Source organism: Monodelphis domestica, chromosome 6, assembly GCF_027887165.1.
Source record: "Monodelphis domestica isolate mMonDom1 chromosome 6, mMonDom1.pri, whole genome shotgun sequence".
NCBI lineage: Eukaryota > Metazoa > Chordata > Mammalia > Didelphimorphia > Didelphidae > Monodelphis > Monodelphis domestica.
Genome location: NC_077232.1, coordinates 98,458,467 through 98,472,042, shown reverse-complemented (window position 1 = coordinate 98,472,042; position 13,576 = coordinate 98,458,467). Strand labels below are relative to the sequence as shown.

General features: G+C 37.5%; 1 protein-coding gene across 3 annotated transcripts in view; it reads right to left on the bottom strand.

The window, feature by feature from the left end:
- The window catches only part of BST1 (bone marrow stromal cell antigen 1), a 37,530-nt gene that overhangs the window by 7,970 nt on the left and 15,984 nt on the right, over positions 1–13,576 (bottom strand). For all 3 annotated transcript variants that reach the window (XM_007496704.3, XM_007496703.3, XM_001369700.4), the window contains exons 6-8: positions 10,121–10,197; positions 6,012–6,104; positions 455–541 (exon numbers count right to left, since the gene is read on the bottom strand). In XM_007496704.3, the coding sequence (XP_007496766.2) occupies positions 455–541; positions 6,012–6,104; positions 10,121–10,197 (257 nt within the window). The remainder of the gene's footprint in view (positions 1–454; positions 542–6,011; positions 6,105–10,120; positions 10,198–13,576) is intronic.

The following is a 13,576-nucleotide window of genomic DNA, read 5'->3' as shown; positions in this document are numbered from 1 at the left end:
TTACAATTAAGGAAATCAAGAAGTAAAGTGACTTGCTTGGAATCACAAAGGTGTTAAGTGTTTAAGAAAGGATTCAAACTGATCTTCCAAACTCTAGGTCTGATATGTTTTTTGCCTCTCATTCCATTCCATCATCATAGTATTTTGATTCCTATTTCCTTTCTTATTAATGATGTAATTATGGTATCTGGTAAATATCTAGCCCTGGAAACAATAGACAATGTTGAGGAGAAGGGGCATGGAATAAGATGGGGAGGGAGAGTAATGGGGTGTGAGAGAGGGAGGGGCCCTGACAGACATATCCCCTTCAGTAGCAAAAGTTCTTGGATATGGAAGACTGTCTTCCATATCCAATAACAAAGCATTAGGCAAAATTACCTTAATAATTAGCCAATATATTCTTGGAAAGGATAACAACATCCCAGTAAGTATCCACCAAACAGATTCTGTTTACCTGTAATCATTAATGCATTCATATTTAAACTCCATTTCTTTCAGTCTGTTTTCCAGTATTTTCATACTGCCTTCCCCACAGGATTCTCTGTAATATAAAATGTCTGTTATTAAGGACCTTTTTCTGACAGTTGAACCAACTTGGTTATATAACTATCTTGGGATGATTCGTTGCCACAAACTGTATGTCCAGTAGTGACCCCACTTTGATAGAAAACTGGCTATATCAGTTTTGGTCACACCTCCACCTTTGGTAGTCTGGTGAAATCTATGGGCCTTTCTCCTAATAATGTTTTTTTTTTTAATATACGAGATACACCTAGAATTGCAAAGAAATCAATGATATAGAAGTGTAATTATCGATAGATAGATAGATAGATAGATAGATAGATAGATAGATAGATAGATAGATAGACAGACAGATAGATAGATAGATAGGTTTGAAGATCAGAATCCCGAAGTTGCCACTAGGATTTCCCTGGTGCCACAGCAACTATGATGATTAAAAATTCTGAGCTGGAATTTGGAACAATGCCCAAAGGGCTCTAAAAGACTGTCTCTCCTTTGATTCAGTCATACTGAATCAAACCACTGCTGGGGTTTGTGGTAGAGACTTGAAGAGAGAAAGGTTTTTCAAGACAAGCCAAGATGCAAGAACCAAGAATGGTGACCTGCCTGTCAATCAAGGAGAAGGTTCCAAACAGAATGTTCCAGGGAGTTGGCAGTTGGGGGTCTGGTCACAGAGTAGAAGAAAGAGGATCTTGGATTGTGATTCTGTCTCTGGCTCTGGGGGTTGAAGCTGGCCAGGAGGAAGAAGCTGGGCTGATATTATTTAGTTTTTGACCCAGGCTGAAGGACCCTTGAAGGGGAGCTTCTGAAATTGGTGGCTTTGTGAAGAAGAAAGAAGATTTTAACTGTTGTCCTCCATCTCTAATTATCCCTCTGTCACAATTGTGACTTCCCAAGCCCTCATAATCTTCATTTTAGATTAGGGACACCCTCATCCCTCTTACCTCAGTTTCCCATCCTGTTTCCCAATAAACCCCCTGACTTGAAAAGAAAAAGAAAGAGTATCTTTATAGTTCACTCAGGAGGGAGGGAAGAAGCCAAAGGCTTCAAGAAGAACTGGGAGGTGAGGGAGGCAGGGAGGAGAGGTTGAAGGAGGGAGGGAGAGAGGGTAAGAGGAGATTAGGAAAAATATTGATCCACTAGTCATCAGTAGGGATCAGTAGGGAAACTCCAGAGCATTCCCTTTATCAGTATCTCTCAGTGTCTCTCAAAGTACATCTATCTCCATTGCAAATAGGCAAGTGTGTCCCCACACTTAGTAGCAGCTCTCTCTAGTCTCAAACCAGAGTACATCAGGCACTGCAGCAACAAGAAATAGTTCACAACAGATTACCTATTCTATTTCAGTTTCTATCCCAAAGAGATAATAAGGAAAAAGATTTGTACAAAAATATTCATAGCCGCACTGTCTGTGGTGGCAAAATACTTGGAAATGAGGGGATGCCCTTCAATTGGGGAATGGCTGAACAAATTGTGGTAAATGTTGGTGATGGAATACTATTGTGCTAAAAGGAATAATAAAGTGGAGGAATTCCATGGAGACTGGAACGACCTCCGGAAGTGATGCAGAGCGAAAGGAGCAGAACCAGGAAAACATTGTACACAGAGACTGAAACACTGTGGTACAATCGAACATAATGGACTTCTCTACTAGTAGCAATGCAATGATCCTGAACTATTCAGAGGGACTTATGAGAAAGGACACTATCCACATCCAAAGAAAGAACTGTGGGAATAGAAACACAGAAGAAAAAACATACAATTGATCACATGGTTGTATGGGAAAATGATTGGGGATGTTGGCTTTATATGATCACTCTTGTGCAAACATTGATAATATGGAAATAGGTTTTGAACAATGATACATGCAAAACCCAGTGGAATTGCTCTTTGGCTCTGGGAAGGGGGAAAGGAGAAGCAGAGGGAAAGAACATGAATCATGTAACGATGGGAAAATATTCTAAGTTAATTAATTAAATTTTTAAAAATTTAGACAATTCTGAGCCTGCATTCCAGGTAAGAAAATCAATATATCGCTCAGACTAGGAATCTCTGTGATCAAAGACAAAGAAATTCAGCCTCATGAGTCACAGAATACAATTTTGGAAGCCCATTATTCAGCCCTCCCCAAGACATTTCTAACTGGTGAGTAGTTAATAATAAGGAGGAATAATGTTTCACAGTCCCTCCCTGGCTCAATGATGAAGATGGAAAAGCACATGCCCATTCCTAGGATTCCATTGTTTAGAAGAAGAAATCATGTCCTACTCAGTTGAGCAACATTGTCAATTCATCCCAATGCAGAACTCAAGGACTCTGCCTGTCCTACTGCCCGCAGCCTAAGCTGGTTATTATTTACCAGGCAAGATAGGTCCCACAATCTCAATTTCAAATGCCTTAAGATAGAAGATGCTCCAGTGTAGGGAGAATGTGACCAGCATTCCCTGAGTTAAGAACAAATGAATGAGGAAAGAGGTTTGAAGGACAGGTCTGATCCTCAATTTAAAGCAAGAAATTAGAGATCTGTAACACATGGTGGTTGTTCAAGGAGCTTTATTTCCTGTGGATATGCCTGATTTATATGATGTGTCCCAGTGTATCACTGGAGGGAACTAAGACCAATCAAAGTTCTAGCAAGTCCTGGGGAACTATGATGTCATCCTTTAAGGAAGGATAATACTTCCTCTCATGATAGGGAATTTTGGAAGGCCAGATTGAGGCAGAATGATTAGCCCCTGGAGCTCCTTCCCAATCCATAGAAATTGTGAGCATTGAGAGTTCATAAATGTTTCTCCTCATAACCCTTAGTATAGTATTCTGTATTTGGGAAGAATTTATTAAAAACAGATTCTTAAAGCAGGGTAGCAAAATTGTAAAACTCATCCCATCCCTAAATGAAAACTCTTTGAATGATTTCTGATTCCATATTCAGTACTCTTTCTTCTATATCATGCTGTCTCTACCACTGATTTGGCCAACTCTGTATTCAAGGTATCACCACTATCAAGAACATTTATTTAGGGGCAGCTGGGTGGTTCAGGGATTGAGAGCCAGACCTAGAGATGGGAGAGGTCCTAGGCTCAAATCTGCTCTCAGACACTTCCCAGCTGTGTGATCCTGGGCAAGTAACTGAACCCCTTCTGCCTAGCCCTTACTGCTCTTCTGCCTTGGAACCAATACACAGCATTGATTCCAAGATAGAAGGTAAGGGTTTTTTTTTTTTAATGCCTTTTGAAGTTTTTTTAAGGCAGAGGCAAAACTTCAATAGAGCAAAAGAGACTTTTCTACAGCTACCAAAATTTGAAATAAGCAATGGAAAAAAGTCAGAAGGGAAAGAGATCAAACTCCTCATTTTATAGATAGGGAAACTGAGACCCAGAAAAGTTAAGTGGCTTACCCCAAGGTCACATAGCTAATTAGCATTAGAGATAGTATTTGAATGTAGACCTTCTAAATCAAGTTAGTGATCTTTCAGCTATACCAAGTGGACTTTCTTCCCTATCTGTCAGTGTCATTGTTATTATTGATAGGAAATATTTAACCCACCACAAGCATTTTCCTTCTGATTCCCAAGCCATGTGTCCAATGTATGCTTCCTCCTGTTGGCCCCTAACTTTTCCCGTTTTAAGTACCCTTTACACATTTTATCCATGTCCTTCTTTTGGCAATCCTCTTCCAAAATTATTCCCATTTTCTCTTCCCCACTGCCCCAAAGGTGAGGAAAAGATGATAGGGATAGGGTGACAAAAAAGGAAAAGAAAAGAAAAGGCAATCATTTAGGTATGATGAGGAGAAGAACTAAGGTAACTAAGAAGAAAGAACGAAGGAAAATTAGAAAGAAACCCAGGTAAGCTTTGTCAAGTCTGGAAAGCTACCATTTGAATTTATTATTTTCTTAAGAAGAAAAGCAGACTCCATACTGGAAATATGCAGTTTCTGTGTATAATTTCTTAATCAGTTCTACTGTGAATATGAAAATGCCATTTTATTTGTAAGTTTGTTAAATTAAAAATTAAAATTAAAATGGTTTAAAGTTCTCATTTTCATGCAAATCTCATGGTAAAGCTCTTTATGAGCCAAGGAATCTGAATCATAATAGCATGGTCATCTCTACTAATGACTGAGTTTATATTTGGGGTAATTCCTTTTAAATTTTAGGCTCCAATTTACATCCCCTTTCACCTTCTTAGCTAAGTAGGAAGTGGCTAAGTGTGAAAACATTAACATTTGAATCCTTTTTGTTAGCAAGCCCAGGCAAGGGGCGGGGTTTCCAGAACAGTTTTGGAAAATTGAATATTAACTATCTGCTAAAGGTTTCTTGATTTCCAAGCATAGTGCTGGAGACAAGGAGTTGGTAGATCAATTATCAAGGAGTGGGTAGATGCACTCAGAAGGGTGGGGCAGGTATGAGTATAATGGATAGTTGAGAGGGCCCAGAATATGGGGCAAAAACTAAGTGACCCATTCTTCCAGCTAATGTGGCTCCTACCACCCCTTTACCAGGAACTTCACATCTGCAACAACTACCACTGATTCTCAATCAGAATCCATCTCTCCTCAGGTGCCACCTAGACATTTTGAGGAAAATAACCTTCTCCACCTACATGCTATGATAAGATTTAACTACACGCTCTGGAGCAAACCAGAATTACTCTTCAAGAGATTAGCATCTTTTTACTTTTCAGTCTTATTTCAGTCTTGTCCTACTCTTCATGACGCCATCTGGGGTTTTCTTGGCAAAGATATTTGAGTGGTTTGCCATTTCCTTTTCCAGATGAGTAAACTGAGACAAACAGGGTTTGTTACTTGCCCAGGATCACATATCTAGTAAATGGGACCAGATTTGAACTCAGTTCTTCCTAACTCTAACTATAGACACTCTATCTACTTTACAACCTAACTGTCCACTAATAAATTCCCTAATACCTTTTTCCTCACCATAACCAAGCCAACATCCTCAAGAGCTAAGCCTTTCTCCTCTGGCCATGCCTTCAAAACAATCTCAATTGCATCTTAGTGTCAAGGGAGAACACTGCCAAACCTTCTTCCCCAACCTTTGAGGGAAGAAGGGGAGAGATTGCACAGGGACTACAATATCATATGCTGTTGTAGACACATGTCAGACTTTCTGGGGAATAAGCTACCTCTTCCCTCACATAATTGTACCTAATAGGTGACAACTAAAATAACTTACCCAGGGTCACATAGATAGTAACTGGAAGAGTATAATTAAAATTCAGTTTCTTAGACTCCATTTTAGAGCTCTTTTGACTATAATCACATTATCTTTATCCTGTGTTTTCCCAGAGAACCAAAGTCTTGACCTTTATTTGTCAATAGTTGTCAATAGTTGGCTAAAAACCTGGGTGACCTGCCAATTTACATGGAGTAAACTTTCTTTTGGCAAATACTTTTAAATTATCTATTTGCTGACTAAGTATTAATTTCTTACTAATTATTTTCACTTTGAATAAATAAAGTCAACTTACATATGTGGTTGTCCAATTTCATGCATAACCCAGATGACAAATCGTGTAACTTTGTCTTTTTGGAAGTTGGGAATCTCATAATCTGCAAAAAAACTAAATTTAAAAAAGAAAAGCTTAAACTCTCAAAGCATCTTTTTTAGCCATCCACTCATTTATGTACTGTTTTTCCAATTCTTAAATTAATGTACTTTACATTGAAAAAAAAAAGTATTCTCAAACCATTCACCAATTGACAAATGGTCAAAAGATATGATCAAGCAATTTTCAGATGAAGAAATCAAAGCTATCAATATGAAAAAAATGTTCTAAAACAATCTTGATTATAGAAATGCAAATTAAAACAAGGCTGAGGTGCCATCTCACACCTATCAGATTGGCCAATATGATAGTAAAGGAAAATGATAAATGTTGGAGGGGATATGGCAAAATTGGGACACTAATACATTGTTAGTGGAGGCTTGAACTGATCCAACTTTTCTGGAGAACAATTTGGAACTATTCCCAAAGGGCGATAAAAATGTGCATGCCCTTTGATCCTGTAATACCACTTCTGGGTCTATATCCCAAAAGGGGAGGAGGAGAAATATATTTATATATGTATACATAAATATATATAGAAATATTTGTATCAGCTCTTTTTGTGGTGGCAAAGAATTGGAAATTGAAGAGATGTCTGTCAAATGAGGAATGGCTGAATAAACTGTGTTATATATTGGTGATGGAATACTATTGTGCTATAAGAAATGATAAACAGGATAATTTCAGAAAAAGTTGGAAAGATCTCTATGAACTGATGCAGAGCAAAATAAGCAGAACCAGGAGAACACTGTACACAGAAACAGTAATATTGTATAATGATCAACTGAAAATTTGACTGCTCTCAGCAATGCAAGAACAATTCTGAAAGACTTTAGACAGAAAATGCTCTTTGCCTCCAGAAAAAGAACTGTTAAATAGAATGGATGCAGATCAAAGCATACTATCTTTCATATCAATATATTTATGATTTTATTTTAGGGTTTTGTTTTTGTATGAGTTTGCTCTTACAAGAATGACCAATAATATGGAAGTATGTTTGCATGATAATACATGTATGGCTCAGATCAAATTGCTTACCATCTCTGAGTAGGGGGAGAAGGAGATAGTTTGGATCTTGTAATTTTAGAAAATGTATGTTGAAAATTATTATTGCCTATAATTAGGAAAATAAAATATCTTTGAACAAAAATAAAAAGTATTCTATTTCATGTACTCTTTTTTTTAATTTTTAAACCCTTATCTGTTTTAGAATCAATACTAAGTATAGGTCCCAAGGTCAAAGAATGGTAAAGTGGCAATTAGAATTCAGTGACTTACCCAGGATCACACAAGTAGGAAATCTCTGAAGCCATATTTGAACCCAGGACCTCCCATGACTAGGTCTAATTCTATCCACTGAGCAAACTGGCTGCTCCTCTATATATTGTTGATTGCAGAATAATTACCATAGTCTTAGTGAAAGCCTGAAACTTATTATTTAAACCCAGCCACTTTGAACATGGTTTTAAAGGGATCTGCAAAAATCTCCTAACGTTGTTGAGCAATATTATTCTTAAGCATGCTTAAAAGATGAAGGAACATAAACTGCACAATACCTACAATCACAGAATCTTTTAATTAGAAGTGATATGAAAAGAAAAGTGTTATGAGAAATATGTGATAGGTAACTATTGATGAAATGTATCTATCAGAACACAGATAATGGAGGTAAAAACCGAGGTTTTATGAGGCTTAAATAAATGTACAGAGGGGTAGAAAAATAACCTCTAAATAGAGATTAGGATTTTCAAACAAGTTTTTATAAGAAAAATTATGTCAGAGACAGAGAACTAATTCCTTTATATATTGCAAACTTATACATTCTTTTAGGTTATAAAAGTTTTTTTTTTAAGATTTCATAAACCCATGCTTTTTTATGTCATAAAAGTTGAACAAACTTAGTTAAGCAGAGTCATAAATTCATACATCCCCTAAGGAAAAACACCTAATTACACAAATTCTATAAACAAGCTAAGTCAGATTACAGATTAAACAATAAATCTGAAAAATTTTACACTTATTAAACTGAATAGCTATGGAAATGATTTACCTGTCTGTAAGACTTTGGTATCAGGGGATTTATTTCACAAATAAAATATTTTAGAGAAGTTTTAAAGATACTATATTTCCTTCTTCCTCTTTGATTCATTATCTCAGACATATCAAAAGTCTTCTCTTAACATGAGTTAGGTAAGGTTAATATTAATAGAAGACAGGCTTGCAGTTAACCAAAAATTCTAGGAAGAAAATTTTGAATTCCTATAACAGAAGGAAACTTAGAGGTTATCTAGTCCATCCTCCTTCCAGACAGATGGATTATTCCCTCTATGATGAAGTAAGAATGGTTTTGACATTTTTAAGTAAAGTCTTACTATATTTTAAAATACTTGGATAACTCCAGGGATAGAAGACTGACTCACTATTACAAAAGTTAGTCTATTCCATTTTTTAAAGTTTCTATAAAAAGTTTTATAAAATTCTTCTTTAAACTTAGCTAACATCTGTGTCCTTCCACTTACTGATCTCATATGGTTCTTCTGACTTCTGGAACTATGCAGAATATAGAATACCATTTAAAAATTTATTAGCAGAGAACCTGGCATATAGTAGGCACTTAATAAATGCTTGTTGGATTAATTATTTTATTTTACTTTAATGTTTTAAATGTTTCCAATCCCTTTTCCACATAATAGTCTTTTGATTATTTTTAAATCATACTCATACTATCCCCTAAATTTTCTTATTCAGTCTTCTAGTTTGAGCAATTAATCCTTATAGCTTTACATGCTCAAAAAAATTCTCCTTGGGACTTCCTCTATTATTAATACCCCTTAAAAGATGAACACCTAGAACTTGCCAATACTTTCTAGATATAACCTACCTAATCCAAACTAGAATTGGTCCTATTATCTCCCTTGTACTGAACACTGTACTCTGGTTACAGTGGTCTAAGTTCATAATTGCTTTTTCTTTTTAATTTTATACCACACTATGACTTGCATAAGTAATGTCTGCAAATTATACTTAGCTTGCTGATTTCTAAAATCTAAATATATGATTTTATATTTGTGCCTAGAAATTTTTCCATCTTGTATGTTGGATTATTTCATTCTATCAGAATTCTGGAGGGCTTAATAAAATAAGATGTTTATAGACAATCTCAAAATGGTGTGATTTTTAGCACTCTCCCCCATAATCACTGAAAAGAACTCTATACCATTTTGTATTTTCCTTTGTTTCATGGTTGCCATGGCTATTCATCATCAAGGGGGTAATAGGGATGAACCTTTCCCTGCTCCACAAGATTTGTTGCCAGGGTTGTACTCAAAGACTTTACATCCTGCTACAGCCTGCCAGCTTTCACATGCCCCTGGCATAATCATCAAGAAGGAAGGCCACCTCAGTATCTCAATGAGACACTGGAATAGGACCTTTGTTGAAGGGACATTCCCATAACACCTTGAGTACTTCAGGTGTGGCTATTATCAGCTCTCTAATTTGGTGCCAAACCTACCATCAGGGCTTGCAAATTCAACATTACCAGAATCTGTGACTTCATACAGGTAGGTACTTCCTCCAGCAGACCTGCCAGAGCTTGTACTCCACTGGCTCAGGTGTAGAGAAACCATGATCACCCCCCCACCCCATGAGTCAATGGAACAAGAGCATAGAAGAGGTTGGCTGTGGTTTCTTATTCTGAATCCATGACTTTCTTCTCTCATCCCCTTCCCATTTGCACCCCCACCAAACTAGTACATTTCACCATGAAAAATGCCACTGATATAGAGAGCATATTAGCCACGTAGTTACCAATCCCTATTTCCAGAATTCTTGTGGGTCTGGAGCAGGGATCATTCCTGCTGTCTGAGCTCATTCACTGGTCCTGTGCTATTTGGATTTGCAAAGGTTTTCATTTGTGTTGCAAGAATTTGGATTGGTTTGCAAATAGTGGTTCACAGTTCCTCTTTTTTTTCCCATCAACTTTTTGATGCTGCTTTGACATATTATGCAATGAGTTCTTTTCCACTTACCCCTTTACCGGATAGGCTCCAGATGGCTCTGAACCATTCAGCATAACATATATTACCCCTGAGCTATCATATGCATACTGTGAAAGAAAACAAATATATGTTTTTTTTAATTACATATTAGCAGCTGCTAAATACAGCACTTAGGAGAAATTAGAATTTTTTGGAGTAAATATGCTTTAGAGTGGAAAAGATCAGGAACTCCTTGAGGACAAGGCCTATCGATTGCTTTTTTTGTATCTCCAGCACTTACCACTGTGTCTAGCTCAAGGCAGATGCTTAATAAATGCTTACTGACAAATGATGAAATTGAGCAGGGGTCCCCAAACTATGGCCTGCAGGCCACATGTGGCCCCCTGAGGCCATTTATCCAGCCCCCACCACACTTCTGGAAGGGGCACCTCTTTCATTGGTGATCAGTGAGAGGAGCACTGTATGTGGCGACACTGCAAAGTGTAAAAAATGGCATCACTCACATACAGTACTACTTCCGGTGACATAATTATGTGGCTACACAATGGAAGATGTCAGCATGGTAAGCAGCGATCTGGGGAAGGGGATTCCACACTGTATATATTGCTGTCCCATTAGGGTTAGGGTTAGGGTTAGGTTTTTATAGTTTGGCCCTCCAACCGTCTGAGGGACAGTGAACTGGCCCCCTGTGTAAAAAGTTTGGGGTTCCCTGAAATAGAAGGAAGACCACTTACAAAATAGAGTTGCCAGATGTGGCAATTAAGAGAACCAATTAGATTCTATCTCAAGAACACTGACTCCATCTTATGTTGCCATATATCTTCTCCTCCATCTTGTTTTTCTGCAATTCATCCATTGGAATCTAACTGTTGTTTCATAAATGAAGGAGGATGCAATTAATCAGGATCTCCCAATTTTCAGAGTTTGGAAGGTCCCTAATCTTTCCTCCAGTGAGAAATTAGATGACCTAATTGCATACTTGGATTATGTCCTGGTTAATTGCTCTTATAATTAATTGGCTTTATTTTATTAATTGTTTTTAATACATAAAAATCTGTCTTGCTCTGTATTCAAAATCTTTGGACAGACTGGGCAGTCTATCAACCCACTGTTTTGCTCATTTTACTAATAAATCATGTAGCTCAGATAGTTTCGTTGGTTATTATTAATTAACCATCACACAGACTGAGTGTCTATGTAATGCAAGTAATTCACTTTCACGGAACATTTATGTATTATCTACCACAACAGTTATTAAAACCAAACTCTTATACTCTCCCCGAACTCTTAGGATTCTGGTAAGCATTTTATAGTGGCATCTAGAGCTGCCCTTACACAAAGGAGAGCCTGCTATACAATGTGATATTGTTTGCAGAGTTTTTCTCACAACCACAATTTTGCCAGTAAGCTCCCTAAAAACAAAGACTGTTTTTTCTGCCTTTGCATTCCTAGAGTTTATTACAGTTCAAAGCACATAGTATGTATTTAATAAGTGATTGTTAAACTGAATTGAACCACATTGTAAAGTAGGAATAAATGCTTATTGATAGATAGAAAATAGAAGTATCTCTTATTTTATGAATAAAGAAACTGAGGCACAAAGATTAAATGATTTATCCAGTAATAGAATGTGAGAAATTCTTTAATTTTAAATCTAATATCATTTCCACTTTGTCATGCATCATCAGGAATTTATTTATCCATTGCCCCCATTTGTCAACAAGTAGAAAGCAAGGACCTTGTTTTCTGGGTATGTATTTTAATTGAGGGATCACACTGGTGACCACCATAGTACAGAAAACAAAGCAAAGGGTAGACTAAGGTGTATGGGGTGTTTAGGGAACACAATTATCAGCTAATCATCCACCCTTGGCATCTAGCTGCCTTCTAACTCTCATCTGTGACTCCCCAAACCTGGAAAAATGCAAGTTACACCCTGGTAAAACCATTCTCAGCAAACAGGTTAAACCAGGTTGAAGGCAACTGACAGACTTGTCATTGAATTATAATAGGGGTATCTACCCCAGGCATGTGAAGACTTCCTTTGGCAGAATAAATGGATGAGAACAATTTGTTCCAGTGCCATGAAGGCAGCTAAAATAGGTCCTTACAACTTGGTCAGACAGTGAAGATGCCAAGCTCATCCACTTACATCCCAAGCCATCCCCAGTCATTCTGACTTTTGCCTTTCCTTGGACTTCAGTGATTCTGGAAGAGAGAGTGAGGCTGAGGGCTCTGAGCAACTCTGCCTCACTTAAATCCAATTTATGAGCCAATTAAAAAAAGCATCACCATATAGACTCTAAACGATCATCCTAGTGCAATTATCAATAATATGGAAATAGGTCTTGATCAATGATACATGTAAAACCCAGTGGAATTGTGCATCGGCTATGGGAGAAGAGGAAGGGGAAGGAAAGAACATGAATCTTATAACCATAGAAAAATATTCTAAATTAATTAATTAAATAATTTCCCCCCCCCCCAAAAAAAACAAAACAAAACATCTCCAGTGGTGTCAGTTGTGGTCTTCTTCCAGAGGATGGATAATAACCACTACCTATGGGGGGTTGGGGTTGAGGCAGAGGTGGAGAAGCATATAACAAAAGGACATGAAGTGAAATAGTAAACAGAGATTAAAGGGCCCTTGAGACAAAATTCAACAAATTGAGGAATTTTCAAAGGACTGGTTCTTTTGACAGAAAATATACGTGGTGTTCTTAGGCATTTCATAGCTACTACAGGGGAATGGGCACATTGTTCAGGGTTGGGGAATGAGGGGGATTCCAATAGAGAACTGACCTTTTAATCTCACTTCCCATGGCCCAAGTGCTTAATATGCAACTTCAAAAATTCAGCGCAAACCCTGTCAAAGCAATTTGCTGCAACTACCTATCTTGCTGAGTTCCTTAAATAAGATTCTGGCATGTTGTCTTTCCTGATCCTGATTATGAATACTGGACCCAGACTTAGCTAGCCTTATGTCTGGCTTTCAGCAGATTCTGAGAGTTGGGAGAAACCTAAGCAATCTCTTTAATCAGGGGATTAAAGGTAGAATGCCCATCCTCCATGGGTACCTCTGGAATGTTTTTGTCTTTACCCAAGTGACTCATTTCCTGATGCTCCTTCCCCAGGGCAATGTCTTCAAAACACTATATTGGCTTGGTCTCATATCTGGAAATTGTGTCACTTGACCTGTCATACCAAATCCTGTTACAGAATATTTTTCCTGGTCCAGACAAGCTATTGGGGGGTGCGGGTGGAAGGGGGGGATGGCTCTGTAAGAAAGCTAGTTTGGAGTGCCTTCGGTAGCTGCCATTTGCTCTCAGTTTATTCTAGGATGGCAGCTTACTATGTGAATTCCTTTGTATTGCATAGCTGAGAAAGCCACTGCCCTATTTACATATATTTATATAAAAGCAATTCCAGGCTTGGGGACTACCATTTCCAAATTCCAGGCCTATTATCTTTTAAAATTTTCTCTCT